At 42.7% G+C, this 18,508-nt stretch overlaps 2 protein-coding genes across 4 annotated transcripts in view; both read right to left on the bottom strand.

The window, feature by feature from the left end:
* Positions 1-4,997: 4,997 nt before the first annotated feature.
* Positions 4,998-8,989, bottom strand: LOC6609878. Its single transcript, XM_002034492.2, has 4 exons — positions 8,348-8,989; positions 7,002-8,237; positions 6,054-6,769; positions 4,998-5,892 (listed from the first exon to the last, which is right to left on the bottom strand). Exons 1-3 carry the CDS (start codon positions 8,962-8,964, stop codon positions 6,280-6,282), a joined length of 2,343 nt encoding a protein of 780 aa, XP_002034528.1. The 5' UTR covers positions 8,965-8,989; the 3' UTR covers positions 4,998-5,892; positions 6,054-6,279.
* A 19-nt stretch (positions 8,990-9,008) lies between these two features.
* Positions 9,009-18,508, bottom strand: part of LOC6609877 — a 77,058-nt gene continuing 67,558 nt past the window's right edge. For 2 of the 3 annotated variants that reach the window (XM_032714987.1, XM_032714988.1), the window contains one exon: positions 9,009-9,487. In XM_032714987.1, the coding sequence (XP_032570878.1) occupies positions 9,028-9,354 (327 nt within the window). In that variant the 5' untranslated portion in view covers positions 9,355-9,487 and the 3' untranslated portion in view covers positions 9,009-9,027. Of the gene's footprint in view, positions 9,488-16,609; positions 17,109-18,508 lie in introns of those variants that run through there. The other variant, XM_002034491.2, reaches the window with a different exon arrangement.

Here is an 18,508-nt window from a genome sequence, read left to right as displayed (position 1 = left end):
AACGAGGCAGCGGCGACGAACATGGCCTCCATATCAAACTGGCATCAAACAATTTCAAATGGATCGAATGAGAAATCGACGGAGCTGGCCAATTGAAGCTGCAGTGCTGCAGTTGCTCATGTTGCTGCTGCTGCTGCTGCTGCTGCTGCTCCGGCTGCTGCAGATGTTGCTGCTTTGTATGCATGCAATGAACGTGATCGGTTGCAATTTCAGCGAGTCGGGAACAAAGTGGCCAAACCGAGAGGAGCGACAATGTTGCAGACGCACAGGACGTGGCTCCGATGTTGCTGCCACATTTCCATGGTCCCGATGATTGAAATTCTAAGGCCAGTGTCGGCATCTGGAATAGTGCCTCCGAAAGCGACTCCCAGACGAAGTTGCAGTCCACAGCCGTCCGCCGCTGACCTTTTCGCATGAGAATCATCGACGGCACCCGATGATGGATGCACTGCCACAGCCAACTTGATCTGCGCCCAAAGGAGCATGGCAAGCGGACCGCGGAGCAATGTCAGCCGAAGTTGTCACTACGTGCAGCTCGTCTTGGGCAATTTAGGTGCGAGGAAAGTGGCTTTCCTTTTACCAAGCGCCGATTTTTCCAGGCCTTCATGCTGAGGTACTCTGGATATTTTAGCATAATTAAGTAATAGTCAAACGGAAGTTGCACCCTAATTATTTATTTTAAATTAGCATATTTAATGAAAATTCTATAAATAAGGTATATTTCATGCTTAAATTAAGTGCGATGTGTATTTATAAAGATTTTTAATACGATTTAAATAGCTAATTGTTAAAACTAAACTTCTAACGGCCACATCTTATTTAACATTAAATTCCCAACGATTTGAAGTCAAATTGGCAATGCTTACATAACCAGAGTTCACTGTACGCACCACGCGACGGATAATTGCGCTCACAAACCGAGCAGGGGGAAAATGTAAGAAAAGCAAAGAAAAACCAGGCTGGCAGGGAAACTTCTTGGATTCGTCAATGTTGTCGTTGTTGTCGTTCCATTCCGTCGTGGAATTTCACAGCGGAGCATGGAAATTTGTTCGATGGCTTGTCTTTCAACATCCCCCCACCTCGCGCTCCACCATTTTTGTGTTTGTTTGATTTGGATTTGATTTGATTTCCAGGCAGAGCAGTTCTATCACACTGAGCGAATTTTGGTGTCATGAAAGTTGTTAGTTAAATGGATGTTAGATTTTTTATATGAAAGTGGTTGGCTAGCTTCTTGTATATAATCTGTTATAATTGATTGTAAGAAAACATGATGAGATTCTAACACCGTTCTGGAAAATATCAAAATATAGTTTTTCATAAATATTTTTTTTATACTTCATATTCTAAATATAAATAACATTTATATCTTATTTGATTATCAATCAAAAAACTGGACTGAATGAGTTTGAGCACGTATCAAATCCCGAAATGATCTTCTTTATGAAGTTACTTTTAGAAGATTTAAGAAAACTCATAATCTGGATTTGTAACTGGATCATTTCGATCAGTGTATACCTTCAGCTTCTGCACACCTCAATCACCCCCGACTCTCTTCCTCCTGGAAGACCTATTCAAATGGGCTCTCTCACAGTTTCTTGACCTTTCTCCGTGTGACGCAGTCGCCGTTCGCAATTGTAACTGCACATGCGCGCGCCGTGTTCCCCGCATTGTCCCGTCACGCCCCCTTTTCCACCGCCCCCAATTGGCCGTTTGGCAATTTTGCAACTTTGGCGCGACTCCTTCTGCCCCCAGTTGTTGTTCTTGCGGGAAATGCGATTGACGGTAATTGGTTGACGTTTGTCTTATTTAAATTTGTTTTCTTTGGGATTTTTCAACGTTGCTGCTGCTGATTCTGATTCTTCTGCTGCTGATTCTTCTGCAGCGACTCCCGCCTGATTCTTGCACGCTCCCATGATCTGATACCCTGTAAAATGTGGACCGTGTATAAGCGAATGAGGCAAGAACAAACAAATACGCAAATTATTTAGAAATTCTTTGTTTGTGGGATGGAATTATAATAATCAGCGTTAGTAAACTGATTACTTTTAAGATATTTCAAATAACTATGATTATAAAACAATTTACTATCTAAAATTTCTGTTCTGTTTTGGATTGTATTCCAAATTCTTTGTATGCTTTAAGGAATTCTTGAATGTCCGAATTTTCGCATTTGGCATTTGTTTGCTTCTATTTACAGGTCATTTCGAAGACGGTTTCTTCACTGAGCTCCCAGTTTCATTTCTCGTTTCCTTTATGGACTTTTCTCAAGCTGTTGCATCCCCTCCCTCGCACTCCCCTCGTTCTGTTTGCAACTTCCACTGGGTTCTGTGGCGCGCGGCGTGCAACTTTAATTGAAATGAAATGAGTTTCGTCGATTTGTGTTCTAGGAATTTGTTTTTGATTGTTTTCTTGTAAATTTGAATGATTATCGAGCCAGTTGCAGCAGTTGTTGCAGTTGCAGTTGCAGCATTTGTTGCAGCAGTTGCGCAATTGCTGCAGACGAGCTGGAGAAAAAAAGGAAAACAAAATAAACAAGCCGACGAGCGGAGCGTAATTGCAGATCACATGGATCAAAGACCCTAGGTCTTTATAAATCTACGAGTTTGCAAGGGAAGTTTGCATTTTTCAGCTCCTCCTCCTCCTCTTTTCCCCAGCCCCTTGTCTCTTTCGTCCCCAATTTGCTCCCTGATCGATAGCCGGGTAATTGAGCTGCGAGAACTTTTAATTGTGTGTTTGTGTCGCGGAAGCGTTTTTCGAACTGGGCCAGAATTCCCAAAGCCAAAGCTAAAGCCAAAGCCAATTTGTTACCGCTATATCGCTTCACGTATCGCTTGCATCGCGATAAAACTGACGCGCTAAACGCAGCCACTTCCTCAAGTAAATACTGCATACTGCAACACGGATAAAAAGTTCTGGCAGCTATAATAATCCCACTTCCACTTCTGTTTAAATTTCCTGTGATCAGTATCTTGCAGGTTATCATTTCAGCAGCACAATAAGTTTAGGACATATTTATGTTATAATATATAATATAACATAAAGATAACTTTGAGATTTTTTTCTCTGCATTGGCATAAGAACCGCGGGAAAGCGATGCAACTGGCCGAGATTGAAACCGAAACTGATGCGTAGTTTAGGGCGATTTACACACAGTTTAAACAGACATCCCGATACAAATCGCCAGTTCTTCGTGGAGGGGTGGAACGGCGGCGTTGGGGGAGTGGTGGGGGGCAGGTGGAGCTTGGGGCAGCTGCAGGTCCAGTCTTCCTGGTGCCATAACTGTAGCAAATGGCCAGGCAACATGCAGGTCCCCCTGACTTTGCCCCAATCTCGGTTCTTAGTTCCCGACCCGCAACTAAACTTCTTAACCTTCTGTAGCCTCATGGCTACAAATTATATTCAAGAATAAATTTATATAATAAATTCGTATGTAGTAGGTTTTAAACAAAAATATATATAATTGTATATAAGTCTTGTATGTAAGTCTTTGAAATGTAAAAGTAGTTATATAAAGAAATAAATGGACATACAGGGTTAAATCCGGCCTGAACTTGCTCCTTAGTCGCACACTCAGCTTTAAAGATCTTCGGCGTGGGCGTCTGTGGTGGTTATAAAGTGCACATTTGATGAGCAGAGAAACGTTTATGGTTCTCCCTCATCTGCAGGCACTTCCCGATCCTGATGCGGATCCCGTTCCCGATTCCCCCGATTCCTTGGACTCCTCTGCCTTTTAGCGCTTGCATGCGGCTGATTAATTGTGCCAACGTCATAAACGTGATGATATCGCAATGCAAGCGCATTTTTCATGTTATTCAATTCATTGCCCCCAGCTCCAGTTCCTGGCCCAGCTGCAGCTCTGCTTTTTACACATAAAATAATTATCTGTGGTAATAAAAATCTAGCTTAATATACGTATTTCATCTTAATATCTGTATTACTGTGTGAATAAACGACGAATATAAGTGCACTTTTCTTTCTAAGTTCGCTTCCTGTAAATGTTACAAAATTATATAGAGTTGTAATATTTTTTTAACTATTTCTTCATCCAAAAAGAATATTTCTGAATATTTGTTTTGTTTTTCGCCGTGTACCCACAATGTATTTGCATAGCGCTTTTATGCGGCATTACGAAAGACTTAAGCAGCGAACTCGCGTGGCAGCCGTTCGATATTGCAACTAATTACCGGCATTAACGCAATTTCGTCTTCATAAAGACCCGGTTCCGCATTGCTCCCTCACCCATGATCCCCCCCTTCATAGCCACCAATTGAGATTTAATTCGATTCTTTGCCCAAACGCGGACAGGTGTCTGCGAGTATGAGGCAGGTGTTTTGGCTCATTGTCTGCGGCCAGGAAGCATTTGGCATGCGTTCATTTATTTAAACTGATTTTTTTTTACGCTTTGCGTTTTCCTTTTGTTTTTCCATTTAGAAAAACTGCGCAATTTTCATTGATTTTGGTCAGAGCTGGTTTTTGCTTCTGCTGTTATTGGCACCTTTTACGGCCTAGTATCGCAGTGTATTTAGACATGTGAGATCACATCAAATATTATAGGTGTTCCATGGCGGGAATCTATAATTTCTATTGGGTTGAGAACTGGTGGAGTATTGAATATGGGATTACTTAAGGAGTATTATGAATTCCAAACACATTTTTTGGGCGTCTCGAGTCCTACATGTTTGTTAATTACAAAACATTGTTACTCAGTTTGAATAGAAAAAGTATTTAGAAATTTAAGAATACTTTATTTAAGATATTTATAAATTAAATATCTCATTTTCTATACTTACCTATGTCTATGAAATCATTTGCTCACACTATATACAATAGAATATAGAAATTCAATTTACCACATTTGGCGCCTTCTGGTTTTTTCACCTGCTTACTGGCAAATATATATGGTCAATTCAGGTTATTATTGAGTTAATTTCCAGGCCGTTAAGCTTTCATTGGATAGTTTAGTCGCCCACACTCAGGAATCAAGACAACTTTCAACGTTCGTGTTTGTTTTGCATATACATTTATTTTTCTGAGACATTTATTTAGACACAAATACAAGTTATATTATAGTTTTACATATGTATGTATATATATATACTCCCTATGTGTAGGCCATATAAGCTGGGTAATACAACTAAAATGTACAGACTAAACGACTAAGACAATGCGATTGCGAGCAGATCATGGGGAAATCAATATTCCGGGGGATTTCAAGGGGGTCATTGTGGGAAGTATCTGGCTCTGAGCAAACTAATTACTAAACAAGACCTGTTCGATTATGGTTTAATTGCATTCAATCAACAGTTTGCACAACATTTAAATTATGAGGAGGAAATTCATTAATTAATAAATTCATTTTAGCTAGCTGTAAGTGTTGCATAACATTCTCTAAATGATTGATTATGGTTGTTCGATAATATTGACTTACTATTAGTTACATTTGCCTTTTGCTATCCTGTTTAAATACAGTACTCATTTAATGCATAAGTATCTCGCTTGAAGACACAAATAAGTTTTTTGTGGTTTCTGAAGTTCGTTTTGTGAATTTTTCTGAGCAGCGTTAATGGCTCTTCGTTTTTCCAATTTGAAGATGGTTCGCAATAATTATTAAATTAAACATAAAATTAAAATCACAATTTTATAGACTTGATGTGTGTATGCGTGTGTGTGTGTTGTGTATATGTTGGTTTTGTGTATGTGTTTGTGGTTCCTTTGTGGTGTGAGTAGTGTGTGTGTGCTGGCAGCCTTCAATTTGTCGTGGTTCCATCCGGTCGAAATATTCTCATCAAATACTCCATTGGAATCTGGTTTTAAAGCATAATTCTGGGCGTAGCAGGGAAAGGCACAATTCAATATTAATTAAAATTGCTGCTGCAGGCTAAATGGTGAAAGCTGTAAAATGAAATGGAGTGGGGGAAGAAGCATTAGTTGGCCGTTTGAATTGTTTGTTTAGTTTTTATTTCTGTTGCTGGCTTAGTTTGTTGCACGAATTTAATAAGCAAAAAACAATCAAAACGCAGCACGATTTGCATGGGCTCTATCCACCAACTCACCTGCAGGAACACACACAGCGTGCCAAAAGTTGGAGTTGCTCTTCTTTTATTGTGTTTTATTTCTCAGTGTTTTTCTGTTTCTGTTTCTGTTACTGTTTTTGTTTCTGTATTGTGGGGGTCGATGGCAGCTAGAAACGAGTTGGCAACGAATCATCATCATCATCATCATCGTGCTGCTACTTCCTCATCGTCATCGTCATCCTGGAGATACATCCATGCAATCATCCTACAGATAAAGCGTCGCCTGCTGCCGCTGATCGAAGTGATGGATGTAGAGCTTCTTCTTCGACTTCTCCTTCGAGGGCCGCAGATCCCAGACCAGGTTGGACAGACTTCTCGGCCGGGACAGGCGGCGTGTCTTCTTCTCGGGCAGCTTGTTCGAGTCGCCCGATGTCCGGCCTCCGCTGCGGGATGAGTCCAGCGTACCCTCCCTCGGATTGTGATGGTTATTGCTGCTGGAGCTCCGGCTGTGTGGCAGCGGCAGTGGCAGAGGATGCGGACTGGACAGGTAACCATGCACGTTCAGTATGCTGCCGCACTTGAGCACCACATCCGGCGGAGTGCCCGGCGTGGCCGGTGTGCCCGACGCAGTTGCTCCCGATCCCGATCCACCGCCTGCTCCTGATGACTTGCCGTGGGCTGAGATCGTCGGCGGCGTCACGGTGGAGCAATTATTGTTGTCCGGCGTCAGCTGCAGACTGCTGAGACTCTTGTACCTGAAACAAGTTATTAAAGTAATGTAAGTTAATTATAAGTAACCAATTTAGCATATAACCACAAATTATCCACTTCTAAAATGAAGTTGCTAATAGGAGTTTGGTGACCGAGATCCTTACTTCTATTGTAAAAAGTTTTTGAATGGAAACTTAATATTCCAGCTGTTTATGAAGTTATCTTGACATTCTACCACTCAAATTAAGTTATGGTGGACCCAAAAGGTTTGCTTACCTGATGTGAAACAGAGGCGACTGCGGCTCGAGGGCCTCCTTGCTCGGCAGATGATTGTTGGGTGTCAGCACCTTGCCGTGATGAGGATGCGGATGTGGGTGCACACTGGCATGCGGATGGGGATGCGGATGCGATCCGTGCGATCCGTGGGAACCGTGATGAGCAGCTGCGACCGCTGAGGCAGCCGCATTGGCCACCGCATTGGCCGTATTCCCATTGGGAGTCGGCGGCTGCTGCTGCGACTGTGACTGCCCGTGACTGTGACTGTGGACGTGACTGTGACTATGGCTGTGACTGTGACTGGTGCTGTGGGTGGTGCCCGTGGAGTTGCCATTGCTGCTGCTCCCAGCACTGTGGGCATTCTTGATGTAAAGCTTTGGTAGAGTGGGACGCTGGCGCTTCTCCGCCGGCTTCTTGCCCGGAATCGTTTCGATGGGCGGCGGCACCGGCTTGATGTCCTCCTGAATATGGCCATGATGGTAGTGATTAACCACGTGATGGTGGTGGTGATGGTGGCTACCGGGATGATGGCCACCACCGCTACTGCTGTGCTTGTTCGACTCCAAGCTGCTGTAGTTGTTGTTGCCGGAGGTGGTGGCCTGCTGGTGAACCGGAGCCCTGATCAAGCTGCAGTAGTTGCCACTGCCGCTGTCCGTGTGATGGGACCGCAGAGTGGGTGACTCGCAGATGGGCTCGAAGCGGGCCAATCCCTTCGAGAGCGGCGTCAGGCCCCTCACATAATCATATATATGATCGATCTCGTTGTACTCCTCCGCAATCTCGCTGCTGCTCAGTGCCTGCTGCTGTTGCTTCGACCACGAATCACAACTGGCACTCTTGCGCAGCACATACCCACTTTCCGCCAGTCCACTGGCCATTCCCGCTGCAGATGGCAGCATGACCACCGGCAACCTGCCCCCATTGCGACTATTGAACTTGGAGTCCTTCTTCTCCTTCTCGCTCAGCTTGAGATCGACGATCTGCAGGCGATCGCGTGCATCGGCCAGCAATCGCTGCGCCTTGTCCAGGAATCGTGAGTACTCAATGAAGTGCTCCAGCTGCTCCATGTTCTTGGCTCGCTGCAGCTTGATCTTGGCGTTCAGCGGCACCGGCACCAGATCCGTGTCCTTCTGCAGTGGCAACGCGAATATCCTGTCGATCTCCACGCAACCCAGCAGTCGCAGTTCGGGCACAAATGGCTGTTTCAGACCCTTGGGCGCACTGCCGTGAACGAGTCTGTGGATTGGATATTAGGATAGGGGTTAAAAACTAGTTCCTAAGTCATCATTTAAGCTAAATGATATATTCTAATATTTAAGTTATTTAAAATATTATATAAAACTCACCTCACGATGACTGGCATCCGCTTGAGCAGCAGATTCTTGACGGTGTGGACACCGCTGATGCTGTCCTCCCTGGCGATCGGCGAGAACTTGGCTTTGGTATCGAGTGGCAGATTGATGATCTCGTCCTTGATGTTCCTGCACTGCAGGTACTTCCCGTTGTCGTTCATGGTGGTCAGCAGTTCGCCGGCGTGAATGGTCCGGTTCATCTGCTGGCATCGAAAGGTCTCCCGCACCAGGACGCGGGCGTTCCGCCGTCGTGAAAGCTCCAGCACGGAGTCAATGCATCGCGTGGAGCGACCATCCTCGCTGAGGAGCTCGAAGTAGCCGCCGTAGGTCTCCGGGATGAGCACCTTGGCTCCCACATTGGTGGGCTTGCGACCCTCCTTGATCTTGATGGGCTGGGCCAGGATCTGGTACTTCTTGCCGGCGCTCAGGAACAGGGCGGTGCTCTGCAGGGATGGGGCCGACAGGGTGGGCACACCCAGCGCCTGGTGTTGGCCCTTGAGGATCTTGGCCACCGCCGGCAGCGGCTGCTTGGAAAAGTCGCGCAGGTAAACGGGCGTGGCATCGCCGAATCGGGAGGCGGCCAATATGATTTGGCCATCGGTGGCGGCCATGTCGCGGTTGAAGAACGATAGCAGCTTGCTGCGCGCCAGTTGGACATTAAATGAGAGTAAGTTTCATTGGACTGGCTGCGGATGCAGATGCTCCCCGCCGACGGCTCCCTGCTCGCTGTCCAACTCCTCCGGCAGCTGCTCCTTCTGATCCTGAGAGTCCTCCTCCGCCTCCTCCTGATTGGCGTTAATCTGATCCTCGAGAGCTCGTCGCTTGGCCAGCTCTCGGTGGCGCAATCTCAGCAGCTGGGCGCCGCGACTGCAGCAGGCGTGCTTGATTTCCTCCTCGTGGGCGGAGGATACTCCTGTCTGGTCAGGATAGAGATCCTGGTTCGGGCCCTGGTACGTCAGCAGTCGCGTGGATGTCTGCAGAGCGTAGTTGAGATACTGCATTCGGTTCGATTTCCTCCTCCTCCGCTGGCCACAGTGTGCGAATAGTCCTTTTCAATTTGCCTGCACTCCTTTCGATTCCCTTTGACGCCTTCGCGCTGCCAGTTGGTAAGCTGCTTTACCGAAGCCTTTTCTCCTGCAAAGAATCAAATTAAATGAAGAGACATTAATCGATGTAATGCCACACTCAACGATAAGGATATAATGTTATGCATGGGAAATCAGCTTAAAAAATATGCAAAAGTTCGCAATTTTCCCAAAGAAATTATAAGTATGCATAAAAAGAGCGTGCTATTTGATACCCTGCAAAGGTGAAATATTAACTGGTTTAAATATAAATAAAACAAAAAACGTCTCAGATATTCATAAAAATTAAAAAATTATTGACACAATGTAACACTGGAATTTAAATTGTTAATTTTTTTTTGTTCAGATACCCTTGGTATATGGGAAATGACTTTTTCCCATAAAGTCCGGTGAATAATCATAGAATGTTAAGTGTGTTGTCACAGAGTTGAATAATAAATGCCCACACACCTTTGGTACCCAGTAGACATTAGGTAAATGAAATGTTGCCTACAACTTTCCCCCCTTCGATTCGACGAAGCTCAAATATTCCTGAGTCCGCAGATCAGCTCTTGAAGTTCTCACACAGGGATATATATCCATATATATATATGGACACCGATACAACGACAGGGTGTTATTTATGGGGGCCATAAAGTAGGGAAGAAGACTTTAACTGAAGAAATGGCAAAGTGCACAAAATGAAAATGCAAGCTACGGAGGAACGTGCATATACATCCATATATCCCATGGAATAGACAAGACGACTGTGCGACAATGCCAAGCATGCCATTAACAAAAGGGAGGAGGTGATGGTGGAGGAGGACTGTCGGCGGAGGAGTACGACATGGGCATGGGCCAACAGGCAGCGGTCCAACAAATGGCAAGACATTAAAAGTACTTAAAGGATATTTGCATATTTTATGGCCAAACATAAATGCGGCTGATTACGAGACGTCGTATTGCCTGAATTGCTGGCAGTGTTGCCAAAATTGCATTACGAATACTGGCTAAGTTTCTACTGCAAAAATGTAGCTAAATCTTGAATAAGTGCACATGGTTATGGTTATGGTTATAGGCAATATGTATCTATAAGTATTTTTGGTTTTTAGAGGTTAATAGTAGCTTGTCATCACTGATTGCTTGTCATATTGCAACATTTGCATGTTTCCCTTGGGGGATTTTGTTGATGGAAGTCCAGTGTGTGGAATCCACTTCACCAAATTAGTTGGCAATTAGCAAAGTGACCGCACCTGCTGCGGTCCTTATGTCAGTTCTCCCAGCCAGTTGACTGTGCTCTCCGTCCACCAGGAAGAGCATCCATCTCTAATTGCCGTCCCTTCTCCAACTGGAGCATGAATAGCAGGCAGCAGCTATAGAAACCCCAGTTGGGGCCGTAAAGAGTCCGTCATAAAGCATTTAACGAGCCCTGCGGAGGTTCCTTCACCTTCCCCCAAATGCAACGGCCGCGATTATTGGGTCATAATACCATAACCCTAACTCTAGTTGGTCCGCAAGGGTTATTAAATCTTTTTTGGCCCCCTGGCTGCAGCATGCAAACGCTTAATTGATTTTTAGTACGAGCGACTTTTCCGGGATTATCAAACAAAAGCCTTCAGTTAAAGCTACCAATTCCACTGGGAAAAATATAGATCAAGCGCATGTATTTCTATCAAGATCTTTTTAAGATTTTTAAGATTTTAAGATCATAGATTTGTATGGGTTTTATTTTAAAAGGCATCTCTTAAAGAATAATTTTTGAGCAATAACCAACGTACACACATTTTGAATAATTAAATAAAATTATATTAAAGTTTTTCCCTGTGTGCGGACATGTGAGGCGTATATATTTGGACCCGCTTTTTCTTAGGGGATCTGCTTTCCAATTAATTGCCAGACATAGAGTGAGACTGCAACACGGCCGGCAATTAATTTTCACCATGGAAAGTACCTTTTCCTGGAGCAGGAAAACACACATACGGACCTGCGAAGGAGAGCGACTGCCAGTTGCCAATTCTCACGCTCAACGTGGCCGAAAGCCTTTGTAACTTATGTGGAAACGTGACATTTTCTCGGCTACTGGACAAAAATTGATGCCGCCGAGCCGTCTTGGCTGGAGCTGGAGCTAAAGCTGAATCTGAAGCTGGAGAGGATTGGTCCAGCATCAGCAATCTGTAAAGCTGGTGCTGGAGATGGAGTAAAAGGCTGCAGCAACTGTCTTGTTTCCTGGCCCGTACGTGTCTGGATTTTTCTTCGGTTTTTATTGCGGCTTCTGTTGGCTTTTTTGTTGGTTTTGATGTCACACAATGACACAGTTTTTCACGTGCGGAGCGCTCGTAATTTGTATTTGGCCCCGTCTCGCATTTAAGTTGATCTCATCGAAAATGTCTTAATTAATTTGCACTGGAAAGTGGCACAAAAAGCAGCTGCCCCAACATCCGCAGAAGATTCTTCACAAAAAAATCCTGAACCAAAAAAAGCGGAATAAAAACTGGAAGAAACTCACTTAATTTATGACTGACACGACACAAGATGACTTGGCATGAAGCCCCACAAAAGGTTTATGATTTTTTCCTTTATTTTTCTCCCCCAGCGGAATCCTTTTCAACATCCTGTCTGCCTGTTGCTATTTGTTGTTGCTGTTTCCTGTGCAACGCACCAAGAGCCACCGCCCCCGAGGGGCCTCAAAAACAAAACAGAAAATTGAAGAAAAAAACACTTGAGCAAATGAAGTCCCCAAAGAGTCAATATGTGATGGCGCGGGGAGGGCGGCCATTATGCACATACACATGCTTATGAAAAATATGTAACCCAAGACGGAGCTCGAGCACATAATGAGATACCCAGAACACACAAAATATGTTAAAAAAATATCTTAAAAAACATGAACGAAACGGAAAGCTTTAAGAAAAAGGAAAAGGAAGTGGAGTGGGATAGGATTAACCGACTAAACGATACACTTTGTACTTTTAACTCACAATATATTGCCAGTAAAATGCTAACAAAAGCTTAAATCTTTTTTAAATAAGCCAAGTGAAGGAACAACCAATCCAAAGTGAAATAAAAATGTAAACCTATTTTTGGGAATTTGTCTAACCATTTGAGTGCCGCTGAAATCGTATAAACTAAGTGCACATATAAGTTTTAGATGCGGTAAAATAGTTTGTACGACTCGAAAATCCTTTTCGCTACCCTTTCGGCACAATCTGCAGGCGAAAAAACAGGCAAGTGCGATAAAAGCCACGTCAAAAGGATTAGGGCGTTGCAGCTGTGTGTGTGTGTGTGTGCAAACGGAAAATGTCTGTGCATGAAGGTGTGTGTGTGTGGGTGGCTGGGCTTTTGTTTGTCCCCAACAAAAGCAAGAACTGGCAGAAAAAAAAATAAATGTGTATAAAAAACTCGCAGGCAGAAGGAGTCCACAGTCCGCAGAAAAAGGAAAAGTGTAAGGAGCACGACCTGCTTGTAAACCAAAGAGCTCATAAGAGGAAACTCTCACACACATATGTACACACTGTGCGTGTGTGTGGCACATTAATCACACTAAAGAGTTCTACAAAATGCAACTCAACTCGCCGGCGGAGCCAAAGCCAAAAGTTGTTGCTGTAACTTCATACTATTGCTGTTGTCACCACTTTAAGCCGCGGCTTAAAAATCGCGTACTCCTCGCACCTCTCGGCAAGCGGCTTACAGCTCAGGGCTTTGGCGGCTAAGAATCAGCGGCGTCCGCCAACGCCAACACTTGATGTTCGCCAGCACCCTACAGTGGCTCCTCTGTAGCACAAACTCCATCAGGGCTAACACAAATAGGCGAAAGTCCTTAAATAGTCTGCTGCTTTTTGTTGAATACTTTCAGGTGTGTTTTCAAATCTCTACAGACTTCTGTGGGATTCCCAATAATTCATTGCGAATATAAAATATTAAGACATCCTTTTAAGCCGATTCCAAATGCAACTTAACCAATCCGGACTGTATTTCTCACATATAAATGCAATATTCCTGCCGCAAAATCGCCTTTTTGTGCTTCGTTTTTCTTTATTTGATTTCACTTCCTCTTTGTCAAGTATTTTTCTGTGTGAAAGAAACACCTTCAGCCAAAAGCCCCCCCTTTCACCACTCAACGCTAGCCACTCCCCCAGCGCCCCCTTTACTCACAAATTCCTCTTCCAGCGCTCAGTTGCCTTATTATGTCGTTCTGAGCACTTTTGATTACTTTTTACCCGCTTTCGGCCGCGGGTTTCATAGCTCACAGCATTTTGCTTTTGTTTGCTGTTCCTGGTTTATATATCCAAGTCCAACCTCCCCCGATTTCCACCCGAAAAGCCCCCTTATCGCCACGCCCCCCGCCCCTCGGCTGGTGTGACTAATGACGTTGTGGACCACGGACAGCGATTGCCTTAGCTTAGCCCCATCCAAAAGTTCATCCCCACAACCCAAACCCGTGATGTAAATAAATGAAATAATATTCTTTTGCTGTTGTCCCGCCATGAAAAATTAACGCTGACCACTCTTGACTTCTTTTTTTTTTTTTTTTTTTGGTTTATCTCTTTTTTTTTTGTTTATTTTTTTGCACGCTTTTGGTTTCTAACTGCGGACAGTTTGGATTTCTGCTTTCATTTGTCAAGTGGCATTGAGTCGTTCATCAAATACTCTGTGACAAGGGATTAACACATTGCATCACTCTACAGAGTTTTATAAAGTACTTATAACATATTATATTCTTTAAACAAACAGAGAAATAAACAAACAAAAAATTAATTTAGAGAATTGTGTGCACAGCTAATTACTTGAAATATTACAACTGATTTAACAGTACAAGAAACATATATAAATTATAGAAAAAAAAACTATTATAAACTAAACAATAAAATATATTCACTTACAGTATTTAAAAGAATATTCTTCTGTTCATAGTTCTGCACTAGAATTAATTTAATAAATAATAAATAAAATAAATATAATAAAAGCGGAAATAAAACAATGTTCGCCGAAGGAAGCGGAAAAGTTTGCTAGCTCAAGCTTTTATTCGAAAAGCATTAATCACATCCATAAAATTCCTTGTGCTTAACTGGAAAAAGAAGATAAATAGCACCCAAATAGATTTCCCACTGACGTAGATGTAGATCGGAATCAATAGCGGAAATGGAATAAGAACCCATGCCAACTGGCACGACAAAAATAGTAAAATGATTAACCAAATGGAATTCCCCCATTACATTACAGCCGCTAATCATTTGCCCTCGATAAAGGTAAGTCCAATGATTCGAAATTCCACGGTCATCCCCGCGATTCATAGCTATAAAATCGAAACTCTGGGAGAATACCTATGCGAAACTTGAATGTAAACTCAGCTTTGTTTCCAATTATTCGCATTGTGAGTTACAAATGAAGCTCAATGTAATATGTAGTTTTGTATGAAAAGTGCGTTGTATAAAGGTTACTATCAACTTGATACGGATATTGTATTCAGTTCAGTTCGTTAACGGAATTTCAAAAAGGAGCTATTGAGCAATATGAAACATTAAACTTTTGAATATACTTATATATATTTTTAATACCCTAATTGTTTATGTTTGTGATTTCCCTTATTTGTTTATGGATCCAATGGATTAATCACTTAAATTCAAAAAGGTTCTTCTCGGAATTTCAAACCTTTAGCTGCCTTAGAGATTAGTAGCACACATGCGTGTTTCTATATATATATATATATTTGATTTCTTGCCAATTTGAACAATCCGTTGAGTCGCGCCCAATTCCCCGATTCATCAGCGGGGGCAGCCACACATCGCAGATTCGAAATCAAAAGCAATTAAAATGCAAAGCCACAGAGCGTCTCATAGGGTAGAAATGTATAAAAATGTGACGTTGATGAGGAGTTGCCCCCGCCGATGATTTTGTACTTTTTTTTATGTCGTTTTGGATATTTTTTTATTGAAATGTCGACATGCTTACTAATCAACGAAACGGTCAATGAGTGGGAAAGAACGACGAGAACTTCTCTTTTATTAATCATGCGGTGAATGCACAAAAAGATCGGCGATTTCGATGGATGGGGTTTTTGGGGGATGGGTGATACCATGTCTGGGGACAGGAAATCGAAACCGAAATGCAGCGACAGTTGGCCCAACGTATTTGGTTCGATTATACCGCTTTTAATCCAAAACGTTGTCAAAGAACCAAAGAACCGTTGGCCATGGCCTTTTGAAGACGCCTTGGATCCAAAATGTTCATTGGTTTTTATTTATGCCCCGCGACTGTTTATTGTATGCATATTCTTTTGCCCTGACACTTTTCTTCGTTCTTTACCGCCGTTTGATGCCAATGAAAGTTTTCGTTGTAAAAGGGAAATCCCTTTTTTGGGCTGGGCCAGGTTTGTATTTTTCATTTCTGGGTTGGGCCAAAATCTATCCCGACCATCCTCTCTATTGACCCAGAAAATGAAATACAATAAGAAAATGTTGCGCCCGCCTTTTACGTTTGTAAGTGAAATTTTGAAAAACACTATCAGCCAAAATGTCTTTGAAAGATATTTTCCACGCGTTGGCGTTGAGTGATGGTAAAAGTGGCTAAAACGGAGATAACGGGGGCCAAGAAGGGGGCTCACATCTGCATTGAGTTGTCAGCTACAAGTTGGGTTCCCCGCTAATGAAACCATTCTGTATTCATTATCAATGAATGGGTTAATAGATCCCCATAAATAAGAATTGTTGAAGAGGCGAAGATGCATTGAAGTTGTTCGTTTTTTGTTTTAATGGAGGCTTTAATAACTGTTAGGTGGTAAAACGATGACGCGTATATCTTTTTATAGGTTTTCAAATTCTAAAGAAATGTACAAAACTGTTACCTCAATCAATACGCTTCCTATATCTAAGCAGAAACATAAAAACCTTTTACAAAATTTAAATATAATTTAAATATATATCTGCTTAAGATCTAAATTTATTAAATTCCTAAAAATTCATAGAACCCACAATGACCCCATTTCGACATCCCCAAATAGATTACATCTCCCCCAAAGTCAAATCTAATTCATCGATCAGTAAATATGTGTCATTCATTGGCATCTGATTATTCTCGCAGCCAGCTTACCCCAAAAAACATCAAGAAAACACTTTATTTATATCCGATATTTAACCCAATTTCTAGAGCATGACGCTAATTGTATTTTAAATATTATTTGCCACCGATTGCTCACCTTCTGCTCCACAAAAATACAACCGAAATCCACAATTTGCCGTTAAGTTTAACAAATACAAATTTACACTGTTTTGTTGATCAATTAACACGCACACACTGATCGAAACTCTCTTTTCTATTTGCTTTCGTACACACTCAATTTTTTTTTTTTCGTTACCAATCAACGTAAGTATTTCGTAATATTCGCTGAACTGTGAAAATTTCTTTTTGCACAAAGAATTTTTTTTACTTTCACACTGTGACGAAACGCTCGCTTGATGCTAGTATTTTGTTCGCCGTTGAAAATTTGCATAAAAACGAAACGAATTTCAGCTGGATGATCAAAGCCGCTGAGCTGAAGAAATATCTCGCGTGGGTTGCTGCGCACGCGCACAATATCTTAACTCACTCTCGATGCTGGGGGTTCTATTCTCCGAAGTGTTTGGCTAAAAAGCGTTCTGAACTCGCGATCGCAATGGGACACCGAACCGGTCGGAGCGACGAGCTCCAAGCTAATGAAAAGCCGAAGTTCTGGGATCCCGAGAGTTGAGTGGCCAGAACGCAGTTAAGTCAGCCGCTGCCGCTGCCGGCGTCGCAGTCGTCGTCGCTGTTAACTGGCCCGCGTTAACAGGGCTATGTTAAACCGGTCCTATATACATACATATATATATATGTTTGTGTATATGTGCAGGCGTGTATGTGTGGTTTTACCATCCATCTACCGCTTTGTTTTGGGCTCTAATTTCTAAGCAAACTCTGGATGGTGAGAGATTCGAGATTCGGGACTGCAGACTCGAAACTCAAGAGATTCCCTCAGATAAACGGCAAACAGTTGTTTAATAGTTTTCTTTGAATTTTGAGCATTTTTATGTTGCTGCTGCTGCCGGCCGTTTGATTTGTTTACTGAGAAATGCGACTCTCGCAGGTATTTAAGTTTCATTAACATTTCGAGGGATTGAGGAAAGGTCTGTTCGGTGTCAACCTTTATTTGGTGGCATCGTAATATTCAGCGTCTTTGTGTGCGGTGCGTGTGAATTTTTTATGGTTCATTAAAATTAAAAGCAGAGCTCGCCTTTTCGTAGTTTATTTATAGCAGAAGATTGGCATTTTGGGAGGGACTGTGGGAGAATCTCTTTCTCCGCCGAAACTTGGTCGAGCCAATGAACTTGGTCCATAATGCATGCAAAAACTGCCGATTTTTCCGCGGGAAAGGAGGTAGAAATTGGCGAAACTGTCACAGATATGATTTACGACAAGTAAACTTTAGAATATTCAATCGCTCTGGCATACAAAACCTTTCAAAATGCCGCAAGGCCAAAGCCATCAAAAGAGCCATAAAAAATGGCAAAGCATGAAATATGAGCACAAATTATGAACAGACATCACGTCAAAGGATTAACAAGACCGAAAACTCTGCCGGATTTCAAGGAAGTCCGTCAGCGAGGGCACAAAAAACCCCGAAGAAACGGTCGATAAAAATCTAACAAAGTTGGGTTTCTTCGCTGGGCGCGTTAAATGGTCAACACCCATATATTGAAGGGCCGTTTGAAGTCTGTGTTTAAAATGCAGATTATGTGCGTTGATTAAATATTGTTTTTTAATTTCTTTTTTCGCCCGGCCGCTAAAATTAAAAATGCACAGGCACAGGCGTGTGGGAAATGCATTGGAAAAGATTTGATTTTCTGTTTTCAGCATGCGGAGCACGTAGCGCTGCATAATAAAAAGAAAATACATATAAAAGTGAAAAAAATGCGAGAGTATCAAGAGGGACGAAGGAAATTCTGAGCGGAGAGACAGTAAAGATTTTTTGTTCTTATCAGCGCAAGTTCGTTGCCTGAGTCTTTCGTTTTGGGCCTTATCAAATTTGTGGAAATCGCTTATAACGGTAGAAGGGATTTATCAGGAAACTGTCGGAAGA

This window comes from Drosophila sechellia, chromosome 2R, assembly GCF_004382195.2.
Source record: "Drosophila sechellia strain sech25 chromosome 2R, ASM438219v1, whole genome shotgun sequence".
Taxonomy (NCBI): Eukaryota; Metazoa; Arthropoda; class Insecta; order Diptera; family Drosophilidae; genus Drosophila; species Drosophila sechellia.
Note: the sequence above shows the minus strand (reverse complement) of the source record. Positions and strands in the feature narration are given on the sequence as shown.

Coding starts and splice junctions, on each gene's coding strand:
- LOC6609878 (XM_002034492.2), bottom strand. CDS start 8,964: ATGGCCGCCACCGATGGCCAAATCATATTGGCCGCCTCCCGATTCGGC. Junction 8,238..8,347: donor CGGATGCCAGTCATCGTGAG/GTGAGTTTTATA, acceptor TCCAATCCACAG/ACTCGTTCACGGCAGTGCGC. Junction 6,770..7,001: donor TCGCCTCTGTTTCACATCAG/GTAAGCAAACCT, acceptor AACTTGTTTCAG/GTACAAGAGTCTCAGCAGTC.